This window comes from Amborella trichopoda, chromosome 7 (assembly GCF_054954075.1).
Source record: "Amborella trichopoda isolate Santa Cruz 75 chromosome 7, AtrichopodaSantaCruz75HAP2 v2.0, whole genome shotgun sequence".
Lineage (NCBI taxonomy): Eukaryota > Viridiplantae > Streptophyta > Magnoliopsida > Amborellales > Amborellaceae > Amborella > Amborella trichopoda.
In genome coordinates this window covers 17373719-17388546 of record NC_142342.1, presented here as the reverse complement: position 1 = coordinate 17388546, position 14828 = coordinate 17373719, and the positions used below count along the sequence as shown (strand labels likewise).

Sequence of the window (14828 nt, the reverse complement as noted above, 5' to 3'; positions counted from 1 at the left end):
TTATCGAAGATGACCTTTCAGCAGGACTTTTAGCACTCTTTATATCTTCAGCGGGTAATTTTTTACAAATGGTTTTAAAAATTGGACAGTACCAATTTCCAAAGAGCCCTTCCTCTCTGATATATACTAATTTATAATATGCATATTTTCTTTTGAAGTCTGGAAATATTCTTCCCCATTTAACAATTTCATCTATGGGAAAGGGGGCACTTTCCCATTTGAGATTTCCCAAAGTAGTATCATCAAAATCTTCTTCCTTAAGAGAGCTATCCAGTTGTAGATTTTTGAAGGAATAGTGATTTCTTCCTTTATGTGCTACTATGGAAATGGTGAATTTATTTTGCTTACTTTCATCATATAAATCAAATTGAGTGATTACCTCATTGGCAAACATGTAGACTGGCATTTTTGCGAAACTTGTTTGCTCACCATGCTTCACTGCGGTAAGAAAGGAGAAGACATGAGCGAACCTATGGGCTCTGATAAACAATTTCAGATGGCTATCCAATGAAAAAAAAAAAAAAACACTACCAGCCAAGCCTAAGCTTGCAATCTCGGGGTTCCAGGTGCAGCTTCACTCTTTGTGCAACATATCTTCCTTGTCATACCACGTGAGTATATGATAGATCCAACAAACCATGTGAGGGTCACGACCCCAAATTAGCTTTATCTGGTCTAGCCATCCTGGGGAAAAAGTTCTGTATTTTAGCTAAGATTGCCATGAGGGCCCTATCTCTTCTTACTTGGGGCTCTTGTGACTTTTCTCCCAAGACTTCTGGCTTCAAGGTCAAGGCATATGGCTATTAGGTGACTAAGGCATGTGTTTAGATGGCTATTATTCCGGTTTCAGCTCTGTCCCTACCTTTTATTATATAACTACATATGCTTATGGATCTTATTTCTTCATAATTCCTTTTGAAATAGATTACATTTTGGCGATGCTATTTACTTCATGTTCTGTGACTTCTTATACACATTGAAAAAATGGCTTGTAAGCTTTGTTTGATTGACCAGGCATATTACCGAGCTGCCAAAGCCACATTTTCTTTAGATTTGTTGGCGGAAGCATTGTTGTTCTGTCAAAGAGGACTGGAACAGTTCCCAACAAATGAAGAACTAAAGAAGTTGGCAAAACAAATCGAATCAAGGCAGAATGAAAATGAAAAGCGTAAGGCTCAAGTTTCAGAGGCCCTGGCTTCAGCTAAGGTTAGTTATTTATTGAGTAAAACATTTGTAAGGATGCTCTTCAATATTATCATGGTCACTGATGTTCTTTCTAGCAATGCAGGATTTGGTTTCCGCTATGGAGAGTAGGCATCTGAAGATGGGGAAAGCTATGTATCAAGTACTCACTGGAATGAAAAAGGCAACATTAGACAAGAGCAATATTCTTCATTGGCCTGTTCTTCTTCTTTATGCGGAGGTTATGTCCAGCGATCTCATTGAGGACTTCTGTGAGACGGATATGCTCTCAGCTCATCTTGACATTATATCCGTTCACATTCTAGTTGTTTTCTCAGTACTAAAGTACTCTCAGGGCTTGTTTGGATCGCAGTTAAGGGCTTGCTTGATGACGAATAGTTTTAATAATTTTATCTTAAATAGACTAGCTTCTCTGAAATTAATATATTCTGGATAACATTGTTTTGTTGGCTGTTTGGTATGTACCTTGTATTATGTATGATATTATTTAATTATTTAACTTTTTTGGTATTTTCAACTATTTTTAGCTATTTTAGCTAATTTTTAGCAATTTACTTTGAATAAACTAGAAACAACTTTTGAAAAAGATAAACTATATTAAAATTGGTTATAAGTTTATTTCAGATAACTTTATAAAAGATTCTACCAAATTTTATTATCAGGATTAATTTCATTTGAACAATCATTTACAGTGATAATGAGTACATCAAAACATGCTCTAATTTTATCAGTAGCATATTATTTTATTCAAACTTAATATATTGTCCATTATATTACTCTATTAGCTGTTTGGTAGGTACTTCATGTTCTGTAAATATATTATATTATTTCTATAGGTACTTCATGTTCTGTAAATATATTATATTATTTCTATTTGGTTGTTTGGTCCCTGACCTCTGTATATAGAAAATTTGCCACCTAATCTTCAACCTTCCATTCCAAACCCTACTCTTGTAATTCTCTTTCTCACTTTAAAAATACTGATTTTCATCTTCGTTCAACATCAAATAACCTATTTTGTCCCTTATTTCCTCTCTAAATCCCCACAAAAGAACCCCAATTTCTCTCACAAACTTTTGTCTTCTTCTCTCCACCCTTTCTTCGTCTTCTTTCCCTCTAAAACCCCATGAAAGAACCCAACTTCTCTCTTCTTAACCCTACCACTAAATAGACCCTGTAAAACCCCATGAAAGAACCCAACTTCTCTCTATACGAAATTCAAAAGTTTAACTCTTTATCCAACTCCAACCCTGTATGTAGTCTCTCTCTCTCTAACCCCAAATCCCTTGTTTGGCTAACCGTCCTTGTTCAAATGACTCTAAAATGAAATAACTTGATGTTTAAGTCCATATTTCTCTGTTATACTTGATTTAATTGTTGTTGGTAGCTTTTCCTTCTTGTTTTTACATTGTCCTATTGTAAATTTGCAGTCCTCCTAAAGAGAGAAGAAAGTTTTTGAGTCGATTATTTTTCTCAGTTAGGGCTTCCTTTTTCTCTTTTAAAACTGTAGTTTCTCTCTTTTGGTCCTCCATTTCTTCCTCATTACCTTGATTTCTTTTGATTTCAGGTCCTTTACGCAGGCTCATTCTACCCAACTGCTTCTTTAAACAAAACATGCAATGATTTCTTTTCCTATATTGGTTTCACCACCTAAGAACTACACAAGTCATCGATTTCATTGGAAGAAACCTCCATCATGTTCCATAGTAGCACAAGGCATAGTTCGAGGAATAGAAGAAGAAAAAGAGGATAAAACCCAAACTTCTGAGTCTTTTGGTGTGAAAAAGTTGGGATATGGAAGCAATTGAGGGGTCTTTAAGACAATCTAAATGTAAATAAAACCTGACAAGCATGTGAAGTCTATGGAAATTGAAGTACATGTTACAGAAATTTGGGCTTTGCCAATCTAGGGTTTTGAAAAAAAAAAAAAAAAACTAGGGCTTTTGTTAAGAGTTCTAGGGTTTTAGGGTTCAAAGCTTCGATTCCTGGTTATGGTACAATAAAAGGGAGGTTTTATGGGGCAGTGAAGGGATCAGGGTTGTAGCGTGCAACCAAGGCAGCTTGGTGGGCTAGGAATGCTTCGATCAAGCTTCTTCTCTCTAAAGAAATGGGTTGTAATCTTGCAGACATTGGATGGAGAAAAGGAGGAACAGATTAGATCGATGTGAGCAAAGATGGAACAACACCCCTTCCTCTCTCTAAACTCAGGGGACCTTTGCTTCTGCCGAAAACCAAATGGACAACACCCTTCTCTCTCTCTCTCTCTCTCTCTCTCGAAACTCGGGACTTTCACTCTCCTCCCAAAACCGAAGCCCTGACATTGGATGACTTTATATGACTAAATTAAAAACTTCCTTTTAAATGGATTAAGTTATCTTGGAAAAATTCAAATAAGCTTATCGCTAATAATTTCACAAGATACATTACAAACACAAATATATGCTTGTCATAAAATAAGTGAATTAGTAGTGCTAACAGGTGCATCTAAACAGGCCCTCAAGGTATTTGTCCTCGAAGCATATCAATTATTTTGCCTTCTCTTTAGCTTTGAAACTTATTTTCAGAAAGTTGCTCCCGGTTGCCATGGGACAAAGAGCGGGCCTATATACGTGGAGCTGTTGAGTTGTTCTATGAGGTGAGCATTACCTTTGTGCTTATTCTATGTTGTAAGCCTCTTGAATCATGCACTGCTGATTTACCAGGTTGTGAGGTTGTGTAGGCCTTAGCTGCCACTGAATTCATATTTACAAATATGTGCAGGATGGCCTGGATTCTATTTATTAATATATTTATTTTCTCTATTTTCACTTCCTGCTAACTTTAGTCACTCTTGGAACTCATCAGGCAGGTAATGGGATTCTCTTGTCAAAGAGGGAAGTTCTTCATAATCTCTTGGAGGGAACTCCTGGTGCTGTTGCTGACATTGTTGATGATCAGAAGGAAGATGAAGATCACCACTCTTGCAACACCAAATCTTCTGGTATAGCACTTGCCAAACCATTTTTCCAAGCTATACGTACTTATTCTTTTGTGGTCTTTCTGTTTTATCTTCTAGTAGGCTGCTTGTCAGATGGTATCTTCAACCATATAGGCATATCCATTTGAGTTCTTTGGTTTCTGAGTTCTAGAGATGTCATAATTCAAAATGAGCAAGCTGCATTTTCATCTGCTTCTAATAGGCAGGCCTAGTAAAGTGATTTTGAAAGCTAAACTTAATCATATACATGGTAGTTGTAGGCTTTTCGTAAGATCAAATGGTTTGCACTTTGCAGTGGTGGGAAAGCTCTGCATTTGATAGTGATGATTCAAATATGGATGGATCTTTTTTGCCCCTAGGATCCAATAACAGGGTCAATCCGTTTATTTAAGAGAACAAAACTGATAAATTGTTAGTGGATTGTTTAAATGCAGGTGGTAGATGACATTTTCCTTTTTACCTCTACTGAAGGGTGCACTGGTCTTCCATAATTTTATCGAATCCCATAGGGCTCTCAACCCTTTGCAGTCTAATTCCAATGGCACAGGGTATTTGTCTGTGCGTTTTCATTTGTATAGGAGACATTTGTCACACATTGTGTACCACCCTCTTGAGGTGTCTAAAAATTTTGCAATGTTATTTATACAAGAGGGGCATGACCCCTTATTTTCTTGACGAGAATAAGATCTCTCTCAGTTTCATGTGGTTGAAAGTGATTTGGTCCAAAGAAAGCCCAAGATTTTCAATCATTAATCTATCAAATCTGAGGGTTGGAGGGATCCGATTCTCATAAAAATTGTAGATCTATACATGACATTGAAAAACATTTATGTGTGAGGTGATGCATTAACATGTTTGTCTCGTTTGCTTCATCATATCATGATCATACCAAATGTGCCAGCATGCATCTTAATGCAAGTCATCTAAAATCAGTTTATCCAGATGTGGACTTCCATTGAAATGATATCACAATTTTAGTGTACTTGCAGACCCAGACCCTATTATATTTTGGTAGGTTTGCACATATGCTGCCCTTTTAAGGTTCAAAAGACACTTAATTTTAAATGCACAGAACATACTGGCCATTTGTTGAAGTTTCACTTTCATTATTGTTGGATTTTTGGTCAGTTTTGTTAGGAGATTTTCTTATTTCTTTTCCCTTCCATTTTTTTGGTTCAAACTGTTATTTCTGCACATGTATGTCCAATAGCTTCCTAATGTCTACTGCACTGCTCACATGTAATCTTTGGATATGAAAACCACCGTGTTGCAAGTTGTACTGTTTTTCTTGCGGCAATATTTGATGGGTGTGGTAGTCTTGGGCTACTTTGGAGTTTTTGAAAGATCATCTTTTTTCTGCACTATTGTTCTTTTAAGCACATTTAGTTGCCAAAGTTACATGTATTCTTGCTGGCAAAAATGATAGATTTTGTGTGTGTGTTTGTGTCTGTGCAAATCTTAAACTTTTCCTGTTTCTTCTTGTTTACTCTCTTGACAATGGTAGACCCATCCAAGCAATATCTGTCAAGTCAAATGGCCAGAACTATTTCTTTCTTTCTGGACATTGAACATGAAAGGTTCCTTTGGGGAGTGCATTTATGGCTGCTATTGAGCATTTCAAAACCACAAATCTTTTCTTTTATCAAATCAAACTGTGAAACAGCTGAATAGGCATCATTGGTTGTGTAATAGCTCGAAACAGTGAAAACACAGTTTTGACTCAGGAAAACTTGCAGAACTTTCCCACTTATCTTGTTTTATCAATTAAAAAGCTAGTTTTGCCTGAATTTTTAGCAGTATATAATATTTATGTGTTGTTTTGTCACATTGATGTCATTTAGAGGAGTGGTAGGATTGCTTTTCTGCTTTGATGGTAAATTAGGTTCTAAACCCACCTGGGACATCTTTTCTTTCCCTAGTTTACTGTTCAGCTTGTCAACTTGGTTTTGGCAGTAATAGAGTTGGCCACCAAGTTCAAGCTTTTAAACTCTGGTTTTTGAAAATTAGTGCCTGAAGTTAACTCAGTTGATTAGTCATTAGCTATTGGGAATAATACTCTTTAAAAAGCCCAAATCATTTTCTGGGCCATTTACAGTGGCTGTATCATCAAACTAGTAATTTATTTTTTTTCTGAATGATTTTGAACTAGATCTGAGATCCTTCACACTGAGATGCCTTTTTCATTAATAAATGAGTTTTATGTTGTGCTTCACCTGATTTGGGATGAATATGACTTGATAGGTCTCCGAATTGTTGTCAAAACAAGCATAGGTAAAAATTATCATAGTGATCAGGACTGGTTCATGTGCATATTGGATTAGGTCACGACACATACGTGCATCCTTTTTGTGTTTCACCTGTTTTATGGTTGCCTGTTTTATTGCCCTGTGATGAGGGCCTTGTTTTTTCCTTTTTTGTGGGGTCACCCTCAAACGGATGAGGCCCATGTTAAATTGATTGTTGAAGAAATCTGGTGGAGATCCCTTGCATCCCAAGCAGGATCCAATCATCTGATGTAGATTGGCTGTTCATTCCCCTTCAGAAACTTTTGGACTCCATTATTGGAGTAATGGCATACTACGTTGCTGCTTAATTCTCCCGTGACTACTTAAAAAGAATGTTTTAATCATTTGATGTGATTATTTTAAAGCCATGGATGACATAAAATTTCACATTTCCTAGGAAGAAGACCTATGGTATGCATTTAGAAATTGGACACGAACGGTCCAATGCAAACAATTTTTTTTTTGAATGAAGAGTATAATGAAAACATTCTGATTACGTAACATTGAGTTGCTTCTCACCTTTCCAATACAATTGATTCTAGTCTGCGTCAGGGGCCCCATGGACTTTGTCACCCTAAATGAATTACCTACATAATCTTCCTTTAGCTTTTCCATCAGATAATTTTTCTGATAAAAAAGTTTTTCTATCGATATCAGTGTTTTAAAACATTGATCGGTTGGTTGGATTGTCCACCCACCGATTCTGACCTTATCGATGATCCCGATTGGGCGAATTTGACGATCTGGCATAATAAATAAATAAAAAAACCAAAAAAAATAAAATAAACTTTTATAGTTATTAAAACGAAGAACATGTTTTGCAATTATTTTAAAGTCACTAAAACCTCCACCCCTGTGTTCCAACTCACCAGTTTAGCTACACGTATCCTCAATCAGTGCTAGGTTTGGCCCCACTCTCCTTCATACAGCCAAAATTTGGTGCTTCCACCCAAAGCATGGTGGCAATATGAAGTGATTTCCTGTGGATTACTGAGAACATTGTTATCAGAGCCTTTTCCTAACTAATTGGGGTCGGCTACATAAATCCTAGTTCGTCATTCTGCTCCATTAAGGGCCATACCTTCAGTGAGGCCATATGTCCACATATCTTTTCTCTCTACTTCTTACCATGTCCTTTTGGCCCTACCACTTGCCCTTTTTCAGCATTCCATTTGATCTAATTCGCACCTCTCAGCAGGTGCTGCATTGGGGCACTGCATATGGCCAACCCACCTAATTCTGGTTTTTCTCATCTTTTTGCCTATTGGTGCCACAAACTAAATTCTCTTGAATGTATTCATTTCGAATTCTATCCCGTCGTGTGTTGCTACTAATCCATCTCAACATCCTCATCTCAGCTACATTCATTCTATGGATATGTTGTTTCTTGACCTCTCAACGTTGTGCCCATAAAGAAGCTCATCTCACAACTATCCTATAGAACTTGCCTTTCAACTTTGTTGGTATGCAGCGATCACATAAAACTCTGGTTGCACATCTCTCTTTCACCCACATCGCTCTAATTCTATGTGCAACATGTACCTCAATCTCTCCATTTTACTAGATTATTGACCCAATATATATAAAATGCGCTCTTTTTGGTATTTTTTGGCCGTCAATCTTAACTACTTTCTCATCTCGATAAACTTTCCTTTGAAATTACATGCCCTAAAAATGGCACTTGTTCTAGCCAAAATTCACATTTACTTAGTTTGGCATTCAACTCTTTTTCTCTTAGTATTTGCAATACCACCTTTACATGTTGCTCATGCTCTTCTTGATTCTTGGAATATCTTAGAATATCATCAATGAATACTGCAATAAACTTATCCAAAAAGGGCTTAAAGAGAAGATTCATCAATTCATATATACAACTGGGGCATTGGTTAATCCAAAAGGCATAACTAAGAATTCATAATGGCCATATCTTCTCCTAAAGGCAGTTTTTGTAACATCATCACTTCTCTTAAGCTGATGATACCGAGATTTGAGATCAATTTTTTAAAATACTTGTGATCCTTGTAATTGATCAAATAAATCATCAATTCTAGGTAGTGGATACTTGTTTTTCACAGTCACATGGGTTAGCTGTCTGTAGTCAGTCAATACACAACCTCATGGACCCATCTCTATTTTTAACAAAATATCGGAGCACCCCAACGTGACACACTAGGTCGGGTAAAACCTTTATGTAGTAATTCTTGCAATTGTTGTTTAAGTTCTTTAAGTTCCATATGTGCCATTCGGTAAGGGGCTTTAGAGATTGGAGCAGTCCCGGGAAGCAACTCAATGAAGAACTCAATTTCCCTGTCAGGTGGTAAACATGGCAATTGCTCAGGAAATTTCCGAACAACCGGAATATCATCTAAATTCATCTTTTCCTTTTTATCCTCTTTAACATAGGCAAGAAAGCCTTGACACCCTTTTCGAAGGAGGCGGTTAGCTCGAATGGAGGAGATTAAATATGGTGGGGAGGCTTCCTTGACACCCTCCAGGTAAAATACCGGTTGATTCGGAATGCAAAAGATAACTATTTTCTTGTAACTATCAACACTTGCATGGTAGGCAGAGAGCCAATCCATGCCTAAGATCACATCAAAATCTTGAATTTCTAAAAGTTTTAAATCCACCAGCAGTTCCTTTTCTTCTATCATTATTACACAAGATTTGTATACTAGATTGGTAACAATTGAGTTTCCCATAGGTGTGGCTATTGCTAAATGTATTCCAATTGTTCTGGTTCTACTTTTAAGTGGTGTGTAAAGTGTGGGGACACAAATGAATGGGTAGATCCAGGATTAATCAAAACATGAACTATATCTTGAAAGATAGTAAGACTACCTTGAATCACCGATTTTGAAGCTTGGGCATCTTGCTGGGTGATTGTAAATACTCTTCCTTTCATTCTAGGTTTCTGAGCTGCCTCGCCATGCTTTGAGTGTTGTTGTACTTGCATAACAAGACAATCTTTGATCTTGTGCCCCAGCTTCCCAAATTTTAAGCAGGCTCCGGTTTCTCAATAATAGGGTGTTAACCCATGCTTCTTCCCACATTTCTTATAAGGCTCTGACGGGTTTTGAAATGACGTCAGCTTTGGCCTTTTGTTTGCCCTTTTTTATTCTTTTCCTTGTTGTCAATTAGATGATGTGGGTCTAACCTGACTTCTCTTGTTTTTCCTCTTTTGGTAATCTTCGCAGTCTTTATCAACAATTTGGGCTCAATCCACTATCTTGGCATAAGTTCTTAATTTTAGGGCAGATATTCTACCTCTGATGGCTGGTCTGAGGCCTCTTTCGAACATTTTCACCTTTCTTGCCTCATCAGTGACCATATGTGGGGCAAACCTGGCCAATTCAGTAAACTTGGCCTCATACTGTACTACTGTCCTATTCCCTTGGACTAATTCCAAAAATTCCATTTCATTCTGATCTCGAATAAAATCTGGGAATTATGTTTCATTAAATGTTTCTCGAAATTCTTTCCAAGTCAAAGGTTTGTTTTCTGGGACCAATACTCTCTTTGCCATCCGCCACCAATGTTTTGCTTCACCTTCCAACGTAAAAACTGCCAGGGTGACCTTCTTATCATCAGGAAATTATATTACTTCAAATATTTCCTCCAATTGCATAATCCATCCCTCGGCTTCTAGTGGATCTGAAGCACCTTTAAAGGGAGTTGGGTTTAATTTCTTAAATTGTTCGATATTACAGTCATTATTTCCTGTAATTGACTGCCTAGGTGGATTATTGTTTTCCATCTGATGCTACATAAGAGCAACTATACTCTACAAGGCTTTATGAATTCCCTCCATGCTAGCACCAGTCTTACGGAATCTTGACATCGTAATTATCTGTTCATACAATAAGTATAACTTAGAGTATATCACAAAATTCCTACTCAGATTTCCTAAGAATCATAAACCTATTGCTCTCATACTATCATTGTCACACTGCAAGTTTTATAATACTAATATTCCTGAAGTGTGACAGTCTATTATTAATGTATAAATAAAACAGAATCCGAATTTTTACTATATATTGCACATAACTGATTTTCCATTTAGGAATTTTCAAACTTGTACAAAGTCTACTCATAACTTATAATTACATGAAGATCCATATATATACAATTTTGATAGAACAAATGTTACAAAGGTGAATTTAACCGTGACTACAAATATCTCCAAAGCTAATCCTGCTGTACATTCGAACAATAAGGCTGCAATTATTGTGAAAAGGTTTCACAATAGTTTGATGAGTTTGGCTACTCAGTAAGTGACCATTATAATCTTTAAAAATGATGGTTGAAAAAATATAGATATTTTCTAAGGAATGCATATTGAAATAATATGAAGAAGAGCATATATGGATAACGGTTCAAATTCTTTAACAGAAATACACAGTTGAACATAATCCAAAGGATTACACAAATACCCTACCGGCGTCCCAAGTATGTCTTTTATATACCCCATCAGTGTCTTGGATGGGTCCACATAATCCCTACCAACGTACTAGGTAGGTCCACTCATATGTCACCGATGTACCAGATGAGTCCACATAATCCCTATCGGTGTAGTAGGTAGGTTCACTCTTATCTCACCGGCGTACTGAATGAGTCCACATAATCCCTACCGGCGTATCGGGTAGGTCCACTTGTATACTTGAAGTATCTCTGAAACTCTTTATCACTAACCATCAGGAAACAACAGTATTGTATATTCAAAATATCATTGAAATCATTAGCATGAATTCGTATGAAACTCATAGCATCCGCTTTCTCTCTTCATGCTCCCTCTCTCCATAAATAAAACTCATTGTTCTCTTTCTTCATACATAAGCTCTAACTAAACGCCATTGACCTTGGTCTCACTCTTGCAACGGTAGCAACACATCCATCTCAAAGTGACTTGTTGCGTCTATAAGTTTTATGAGTAGGTGACATTTGATTATTTGAAAACTGGTATTTCCGCATTTAATAAAATTGTTATGTTTCCGTCTGTCGTTAAGGATTTTAGATAGTTGAAAATTTAGTATTTAACTCATGATTTCAATAGAATTCTTCTATTATCAATAGACCCCTTACCATGTTAGATTTATCTTTATTCAGTTATTCATTTAAGTCTTATTGTAAAGTAATAGTTAGTATCTTAGTGACTTAATTCTTTAATCTTATGTATGTTACAAATTTGTTGTACCATAATAGTTTTATCTATTTCATGATCACGAGGAGTTTGGGGCTCTAAAATTACCCTAAAACTCCCTAAGGCTATAAACTATGCCCTAAGAACTCCCCAATTTTTTATATTTGGGGTGGGGGCGGGGTTTTGATTTTGGTGAGGGCACCTTGTCCTTCAGCGCCCGCCTAGGCGGCCAGGCACCCAAACCGTCTAGGCGCCTGAATCCGTTTTTTTGAACATTGATTATATTATTATACGACCATTGTATGAAATCACTCTCCTATATATATATATATATATATATACACTACACCTCTATGATGAATTGTGTGATGACAATTCAATTCTGGTGGTAATGCATGTGATAATTTGTGGAAGCCTGTATCTTATCTAACATCTTATCCTATACAACTGTGTATTATGTGGTACAATATGTAATGCAATCGATGTGTTTCATAACTCTTGCCAAATGCATGTTGAGGTAATTCACAGGTGGTCATTTTCTGCTTAACCTCTCTTAGTTTTCAAAGAACTAACTCAAGAAACAATATAGGAAAATTTCTAATCATCTATGAAAAATTTTGGGCGTATGCATTCATCGTATGTTTAAGATGAAAACCATTGTCTGGGTGCATATTCTCAAAAGAAATTTTGGATTGAAGTATTGACCATAATACGAAATTTTCAGAGGACCCAAACCTAGCTTGTTTTAGGAGCAAAATGTGAAAGGTGGTGTCACACTTAATTTGTCAAGACATATCTATTCAAATTGTGTAAATATATTAAGAGCTCCACAAATAGGTATTATATTATTGTTATGCTTCTACCTTCATCATCATTTGAGTCTTATCCCAATTATTTGGGGTTGGCTACTAGTCAGACCATAAGTCACCATATCTCTTCTCACTACTTCCAGCCATATCCTTTTGGGCCTTCCACTAGAATCAAATCGCCCCTCCTAACCAGTATTGTATTAGGTCCACACTGCACGTTAACCCTTGATGTCATCGAATGTACTTGGCCCTTGATGCTACTCGAATCAAATCACCCATTATGCTTCGACCTTCACTTTGTAAATTTGAAGCTTCATTTGTATCATCATGGAATGTACTTTTTTGTATCTAGGCCTTACTGGATTCAGAACCCTTTGTATCTTAGTTCATTCTGTTTTACTTCAGGAAAATGGATAAAGGTGAATGAGAAGAAAACACTTCATGATGTCATACAACAGCCTGACTATGTGATCCCTGGGATTCCAGGTATATTTCGCTCTTCTTAAATTTCTTACACGCATATTTTCATGTTTGTTCCTGTGTCATCTCTATTTTGGGCTTTTTATGCAGTGTTTTATGTTGTTTCAAAGCGGTCAGCATTCTATAGAGATTTCACAGCTGGAAAGTGGATCCCTCCATGATGGCAGATTCAGCTCAGAAGATTGCATTTGGAGTTGGTTGAAGATTCACACATGGTTTTGAGGTGCGTACTAGAAAGAGCATGGGGGTTCCATGCTTTTTTTATTCATGTGTGAAGCTCCGTAAGTGTTGTTTAAAATATCTCTGAATCAGTGGGCATATCTGCACCATAATGTGCATGGCGGCAACCAGGTGTAGTCTGAATTTGGCTTCAACGAATTCCATTTTATAGAATGAATTCAAGCATTATCTTGAATAGAATATCGAGACACGCGTGTACGTGCATGCATGCTTATTTGTGTTTTCGGGAGAGAGTGAAGTACAAAAACTCTGATAGCCTAAGTATTTTTATGACGTAGTAAGTTTCTGTGTAAATCCTTGATCACTTGCATGAACTAATTACGCTCTTGAGCTCTGACACCATGATAGGTTTTAAGTCTTTCATTCCCGATCTCTCGACATGTTTCTGGCTTGGTTAAGAAAGGTACAGTCAAGGCAATAGCATGGTCATGATGGTCGCTTAGATTTTACCCGTACTAGTGTCCCTTTGTTGGAACCCAATATCTTGAATGAGGGAGATAATCAATCAGAAACGATGCCTGTGAGAATGAATGTCAGGCAATACCGTCTGCCATACCTACCATGCACTACTCATTCAGCTGTTGTAATGGTCCAAGGATCCATTCATCTTCCTCATTTTGCAGTCAATTTGAGCGTTTCAAAGATATTCGTTTGACACGCTCATTTGCCATTAGTGGGATTTGAGCTCTTCTAAGTCTTATATATGCATAAATATTGCAGCAGGATCTTTAATTGTTGGCTCTCACAGCTACCTTTAGCATCATCAAAGTTAGAACCTCTACATCAATTCAGGGTGAATGCAAACAAGGTGACTGTATATTCCACCGTATTTCACCAGCCTTGATAATGGAGCAAGTCTTTATCGTGTGGAAGGGTTCTATTATGTGGTCACAAAGTGGCACGTGGGGTCCCTTAGTGATGGTTAACCGGTAGTCATAAACCTCATTCTTAAGAATCTCTTTGAGTTAGTTGTCGGAGATTTCAATAGTTTGGTTTTCCATATACAGTTCTCAGTAAAATCTGAGGAGTTGAAACAGAAAATTACATAAACTAGAAACATAGACAAAGTTAAAAACTTAAAAGAAGTTATTTGTCTTAGCTTCAAATTTTTGTATTAACATATTGATAATTGGGAACCCAAGACTACACTTTCTATGTAACTTACCCAATCTAACTCTCTCTCACTTTTTTTCTCAAAATACATTTTCTACGCAAATACCGCCCCAACCAAATAAAAAATAAAAAAATGCCTAAATTACATTCCCTTGCTTTTATTTTATCTTACCTATGCTCTCTCCTCTATCACACCAAAACATCTCCTCTATCCCACCAAAATAGGGGCTCTGGCACTGTATAAATGCGGTCCGACAGTAGTGTTCTTTACTGTGTAAAGCGCGGTCCAGCAGTAGGGTTCCAACACTATATAAAGTGAGGTCCGGCAGTAGGGTTTCGGCATTGTGTAAAGTGCGGTTCGGCAGTTGCAAAGGATGGTCCGACAACAGTTATTATTGGATTTCAGGACTCCAGCACTATGTAAAGGGCGGTCCGGTAGTTGTCTTATGGCGGTCTAGCACTTGTGCGCTCCGGCAATATGATGGTGCACTCCCGCAATGTGCAAGTGGGGTCCAAAAGTTAATGTCAAATCTGGCCCAAATGAATTTTGTGTATGGGAAGGGTATTTGCATGAACTTTTT

The 14828-nt window shown here is 37.1% G+C and overlaps 1 protein-coding gene across 6 annotated transcripts in view; it reads left to right on the top strand.

The window, feature by feature from the left end:
* LOC18441170 (Tetratricopeptide repeat (TPR)-like superfamily protein) overlaps nucleotides 1–13428 on the top strand; it is a 33511-nt gene extending 20083 nt beyond the window's left edge. Inside the window, exons 3-8 of one of the 6 annotated variants that reach the window (XR_016059921.1) lie at nucleotides 1015–1206; nucleotides 1289–1423; nucleotides 3768–3838; nucleotides 4048–4183; nucleotides 12820–12900; nucleotides 13005–13428. Coding sequence is in view for 2 of the 6 variants with exons in the window: in XM_011627610.3 (XP_011625912.2) it covers nucleotides 1015–1206; nucleotides 1289–1489; nucleotides 3758–3838; nucleotides 4048–4183; nucleotides 12820–12900; nucleotides 12985–13055 (762 nt within the window). In the remaining 4 variants the exon portion in view is untranslated. Of the gene's footprint in view, nucleotides 1–1014; nucleotides 1207–1288; nucleotides 1555–2770; nucleotides 3839–4047; nucleotides 4184–12819; nucleotides 12901–12984 lie in introns of all 6 variants that reach the window. The other 5 variants (XR_016059920.1, XR_016059923.1, XR_016059922.1 and 2 more) reach the window with 5 other exon arrangements.
* The last annotated feature ends 1400 nt before the right edge of the window (nucleotides 13429–14828 follow it).